A 6,000-nucleotide genomic window follows, 5' to 3' on the forward strand; every position below is an offset into this window, starting at 1 on the left:
CCTATAAATAAACCACACAGTGATTGGATGGTCAATTATCCCCACATCAGGGGCTTTGTGTGTTAATTGAATTCCATCAATTGGTTGCTTGGGATATCTATCAATGCTGTATCTTGGGCCTCTCCTCCTAGAGGGTTCCCCACATGCACATCTCAACCTGTATTGGAAATATCTCCCGTAATTGTTATGGAGAGATGTTCCCAATACACAGGTGGGAAGTGTTGTGGGGTGCTTGTGGGGCGTCAATCTGATTTTTCTTCTAAGGGATTCAATCAACGCAGTTTAATCAATGAAGAAGCCCTCACAAATGGTCTCGGGGGTGTTAGGCCATGTTTGGGAGTGTTTATGTTAAAAATAAGTACTTATTTGCATAAGCATTTATTCGTATTTTGGCATCCAATTTTTTAAAGTGCTTATTTTAAAAAATAAACACTTATTTTATATTGGGCATTTGATAGTCTTTTTCTCCAATAAGCACTTAAATAATCATTTGTGACTATTTTTTTCTTCATTTTCTTTTAAATTTCTAAAATACTTATGAAAGTACTTTTATTAAATTACTTTTATAAAAATATTTTTAGGAAAGCACTTTATAAAAGTACTTTCATGAAAGTACTTTTCTAAAGCGGTTTTAAAAAAATTATAAGTGTTATTTTAAAATTCAACTAGGGATAATTTTAGAAGAAAAAAATGAATAAGTGCTTATTATATAAGCACTTAAAAAAGCTAGAAATTTGGGCTTAAAAATAATTTTTTGGAAATTATCATAAAATATTGTTATTTAATTTACTGCTAGTTAATTACTTATAGAAAATTATTAGAATTGTAAGGATGACAATTTTCCCTATAAAACTAGGGCCTTGCCCTGCTCCACCCCGAATGGGGCAAGTTTTCTCAAATCTTAAACAAGGACGAGGCAAAGATGGGGTGGGGACGGAGAAAATATTTTTGCCCCAAATTAGAGATGGGATTTGCATATAATTCCCCAACCCAATGGTAAATTAATAAAATATATGTAAATTTAATATTGATTTTTAAAATATTTCTAAGTTTTCCTCATATTCTTATAATCCTGGGATCCCATAATTTCATTTATAAAATGCCCCAAATTGTCATAATCCAATTCTTAAAATACCCCCAAATTCCCATAATACTATTTGTAAAATATCCAAGAATTAGTTTTTTAGGTGACTGCCTTAGGATGGGGAAAATTTGGGGATTCCCCTTCTCCGACGAAGAATGGGTGCATTGCCCCAAACTCGCCCCACCATTGGGATCGGGACAGGGATGGAGTAGAATGTCTTAAAATAAGGAGGGGTGCCTCATCCCATGCATCACACAGGCCCCCGCTAGTTTCTTAATATGGGATTGACATGGGTATGGGGAGTAAACAATGAGCATTGCCAGTGCACAGATAACTGTAGCACATTGGAAATGTACAGAACATCAGAATCAAACGTTAGAGCACACCACGGCAATGGGTGTCAATTGGACCATATTTAGTCCAATTCAATCCGGTCTAATATGAGTCATTACAGATGTATCAGGTCCAATTGAATTCAATGAATACTTTGAACCATTTTGGATCGATCCAATTCAATGTCTGGACCGTTCAATCTATTCAAATTAGTTTTAATTTAAATTGGGTTCAACCAAAATCTGGTCAATTGACACCTGTATTATCTTTTTATTACTGACCAAATATTGATTCAATTCGACCCAATCCAATTATAGTTGGACCAAGTCCAATCAATCAAATAAATACCTTAGACCATCGAACTAGACTGGTGTAATTCAATGTCTACTTATTGCTCCATCCAGTACAATCCGTCCAAATTAATTTTGATTTGAACGATGTACAACCCAAAACCGATCCATTACCCCAAACCACGGCACCACTCACCAAAGAAAGAAAGAGAGGGGGCTTACCTAACATCGATTGAATAGAACACAGATTTTGAATAACAATCCTGTTGTTGGTCCAATCAATCTTCGGAATGAGGTTGATTGAATGGTGGGTCCAGATCATCCTCATTCAGCTTATTAAATCACTTATTTTGTGCAATATGCAACAAAGAAAGTTGGTTCTCAGCATGAATACAATACAACAAATACGAACACTACCTTCCGCGTTAAACTTTCTTGCTTTTCCTTTTGACCCGGCTTCATTCAGTACATGTTTTAGACTCAGACTTGAGTCATCTCGATCATTGACTCCTTGCATGGCAGCACTGGCACCGACTCACTAACCTGCTCCTTATCTTTCAATCAGTTCAGAGCCATCTCTCTCTCTCTCTCTACATATAGATCTTCTAAAGCCATCTCTGTTTTCCACATACACATCATTCGGAATCGGGGATGGCTTTGCGAATCATGTCGACAGTTATCTCTATCATTTGTTTCTTCTTCTTCACTAAATCCTTTGGCGAGCCTACAATTCTCCCAGGCCAACCCACCCATGTTTCTTTCAAACAGTACTCTGGTTATATTGTAACAGATGCTGCTCATGGCCGAGCTCTTTTCTATTATTTCGTTGAAGCAGATTCGGCTCATCCATTGTCTCGTCCCTTAACATTGTGGCTAAGTGGAGGTTTAATTCCGTACCAATCTTGATCCTCTTTAATCTAATTTTTCTTCTGAGATGTTTCTTCGATCTCCATATGTCTTCTAATACTTTGTTTAATTAAATCCAAATTGCTAGGTCCTGGTTGCTCTTCACTCGGTGAAGGTGCTTTCATTGAACACGGTCCATTCCAGCCCAAGGACAATGGAATGTTAGCTAAGAACATGTATTCTTGGAACTTGGGTAATTTGAGTTTCACTTGGGTTATTTCAAATTCGAAATCTATTCATTTAAGAAGGAACTGAATTAAAACCACATGTTAAAATTGTCGACAGAATCCAACATGTTGTATGTGGAGAGTCCCATTGGAGTAGGCTTTTCATATTCCAACACCAGCTTAGACTACATTTCTTGGAACGACACTACAACTGGTAATTATGTTTTTTTTTTTTTTTTTTCTCCTGAATATCTGTAGTACAACGTTTCGAGATTTAAAACTGACACTCACCTTGTAGGTTTTAATTAGCTATAATCCTTTTAATCTGTTGGTTCTTCACAGCTGAGGATAATTTGAAGTTTCTTCTTAACTGGTTGGAAAAATTCCCAAAATACAAACACTCAGACCTCTATCTAGCCGGAGATAGTTATGCAGGTAACAAAATGTTTAGTATTAAACAGAAGACTCCTTCTGTCTTTCGTACTCTTAAATCTTAAATTTAAAAATTTACGATTCTTCAGTTGTTGTTTCATTTTCCCAAAATTAAATGAAGCCCCTGTTTGCATGTTCCTATATAGAAGGCAATTAATCTAGTCGTCTATTTGAATAATAGAAGCCAGTTAGTTTGATCATAGATTTCAAATAATTCAATTCTTCGAATTATTAGAAATGCCTGGCAGAACGCTGTGAAATATATAAGAATATCGTGACAATAATAGGTTTGATTATTGTACGCCATTGATTGACTACAACTGTTCTTTTGTGTGTTCGTATCTATGACTCTGAACAATAGTATATATGGTTGTAGGCCATTACGTTCCACAGCTTGCATCTTTACTGCTGGAGTACAACAGGAAGCCCGACATCAGACCCATCAAGCTGAAGGGCGTTGCTGTAAACTCGTGAACTAATTACATCTTATTGTTTCAGTTATTCGATCTGTTGATAAATTTCTTTCTCTGCAGAGATGAGACATGATTTTATTGCTTTTCTGGTTGTAGCTTGGGAGTCCACTTCTTAACTTAGATATTAGCATGGAGTCCGCCGACGACTTGTGGTCGCATGGAGCAATCTCAGATGAAACATTAATGCTGGAGAAGACAATTTGTAAGATTCCAACATACTACAAGGAGTTGTTTGTCTATAAAAATCTGTCCAAGGAATGCATTGATGTGTTTGATAGAATCAATGGAGAGATTGGTGATGATCTCGATCGCAATGACCTGCTCTCGTTCAAGTGCTTACCATCGAGCAGAGCTGAACAATTTAGAGCCAGAGCAACAAACCCAATGGCAAAGGGAACGGTATGCTTTGAATATTTACGTAAGAATTAATTAAGATGGTAATTAATGGAAACATTTCTTGTTATGATCGATTTTCTTTCTGTTTGGATTATTTTACCAGAGTGCTGCTGATCCATGCCTCTCAGATAGAGTTCTTGCTTACCTCAACAGACCTAAGGTTCAAAAAGCACTTCATGCCATTCCAGTGAACTGGAGCTTTTGTTCAGGGTCTCTCTCTCTCTCTCTCTCTCTCTCTCTCTCTCTCTCTCTCTCTCTCTCGATATGTAACTGAAAGTTTGCATTTTGCAGGCCTCTTCAATACCAAATGGATAATGTGGATATAAACATAATACCAGTCGTCTCAGATCTTCTCAAGAGTAATATTTCCATCATGTTATACAACGGTGACCAAGACGCAAAAGTTTCACTCAGTCAGACGAGGATAATTGCTAATACTATTGCTAAAAGTTTGAAGCTTGTTCCCCTGACAAGTTATGGACCTTGGTATGATAATAAGCAGGTATACGATCCGTTCAACAACAATAACAAGGTTTCTGTGATTTTAAAACGAAATATCGGGACAACGTTTCTGATGCCATGTCCACCATCTGACCCCAGAAACTCACAAAGCACCTTGTTCAATTCATCCATCTTCTCAAATTCTCATTTTTAGGAAAAGTACGGACAGGTCCAATACAAATTTCCGATTTTCACTACAGAGCTATAAATATTTAAAATATCAATAACCCACACTCTATAAATCAAAGCTCTCTAGTAAATTAGTATGAATTCCGAGCTAACACATACCCCAACAGTACTTTGAACTTACAAATTCTGATCCAGGGATAAATCTGTCATTCTCCAGGCTCAAATTTTAATCTGTTGGTGTGGGATGGGCAGCCCCGGCCCATTTATAACATTTACAGCCAACAGACCCAAATTATCTTTAGATGTACTCAAAACTACCAACCTAGACCTACTTGATGATCCGAGTCCAAAGGGTGTCTAATTTTGTCTTTACTTATTAGGCCAAAACATCCAACTCTCTGCCTATCAACCCCTCTGCTTAGGTCCTCTTCCCCCCAAGGGCCACAAGGCTTTATGGAACTGCCGCCTTGAATAATATGAACGTTGGCAAAAAGGGCCCACACTAGCTTTGCCCTCAAATTCTTTTTTGATTTGCCTCAACCATGAATCAATGGGCAGATTTCCTTAAAAAAAAAAGAGAGAGAGAGAGAGGGTGTGTGTAGATATAGAGAGGACCCTCTGTTTAAATAAAAAGGAAATTATTGTCTTTCTTGCAGGTGGGTGGCTGGGCTCAGTCGTTTGGTAAGCTAAGATATGGAAAGAACGTGACATATCTTACCTTTGCAACAGTCAGAGGTGGATCGCATGGAGCTCCATACACATCGCCATCACAAGCTCTAACACTGTTCCGAGCATTTCTAAGTGCATCTTCTCTGCCCACGCCCAAAGTTGCCTAGAGGGAGGCTTTGAGCCCATAGCTCAATTGAATTGGTGCTTTAAACTTGCGTCTTTGTCTTCTTCACAGCTATAGCTACCTTATTTGTATAACTCTTTTGATAACAATAATAAATGTCCGATGATATATCTTCTTCTTTCCGGTGAAGAATGAGCAATATGTCTTCAACTCTACTTGTAACGCCAATTTGATTCTTTCTTTCAGACCTGAAAGGAGTAGCCCATCCCCAAACTAGGCTTGCAACTTGGACAGGCTTGAGTTATGTATTTGTTCAAATTTGAAGGAGCCCAGGTTTTAATTTTTCAAGGTCAGTTCCCAATTTAATTTATACACACAATACTCCAATGTGCTCCAAGGAGACGTGGCCTTATCATTCACCATAAATCAGACCATTTCCTCTTTTATGATAGGACCAAATCCAATCCTTCTTCCTAATTGGGAAAATTAGGGTGAT

The 6,000-nt window shown here is 37.5% G+C and overlaps 1 protein-coding gene across 1 annotated transcript; it reads left to right on the forward strand.

Annotated features, from left to right (window-relative positions):
- The first annotated feature begins 2,282 nt into the window (after positions 1-2,282).
- On the forward strand, positions 2,283-5,687 carry LOC104596925 (serine carboxypeptidase-like 45). The gene is made up of 9 exons (XM_019197929.2): positions 2,283-2,590; positions 2,702-2,806; positions 2,899-2,994; positions 3,123-3,215; positions 3,589-3,674; positions 3,782-4,084; positions 4,185-4,291; positions 4,373-4,583; positions 5,368-5,687. Exons 1-9 carry the CDS (start codon positions 2,359-2,361, stop codon positions 5,545-5,547), a joined length of 1,413 nt encoding a protein of 470 aa, XP_019053474.2. The 5' UTR covers positions 2,283-2,358; the 3' UTR covers positions 5,548-5,687.
- The last annotated feature ends 313 nt before the right edge of the window (positions 5,688-6,000 follow it).

The sequence above is a fragment of the Nelumbo nucifera genome, chromosome 3 (genome assembly GCF_055504915.1).
Source record: "Nelumbo nucifera cultivar China Antique chromosome 3, China Antique-T2T, whole genome shotgun sequence".
Taxonomy (NCBI): Eukaryota; Viridiplantae; Streptophyta; class Magnoliopsida; order Proteales; family Nelumbonaceae; genus Nelumbo; species Nelumbo nucifera.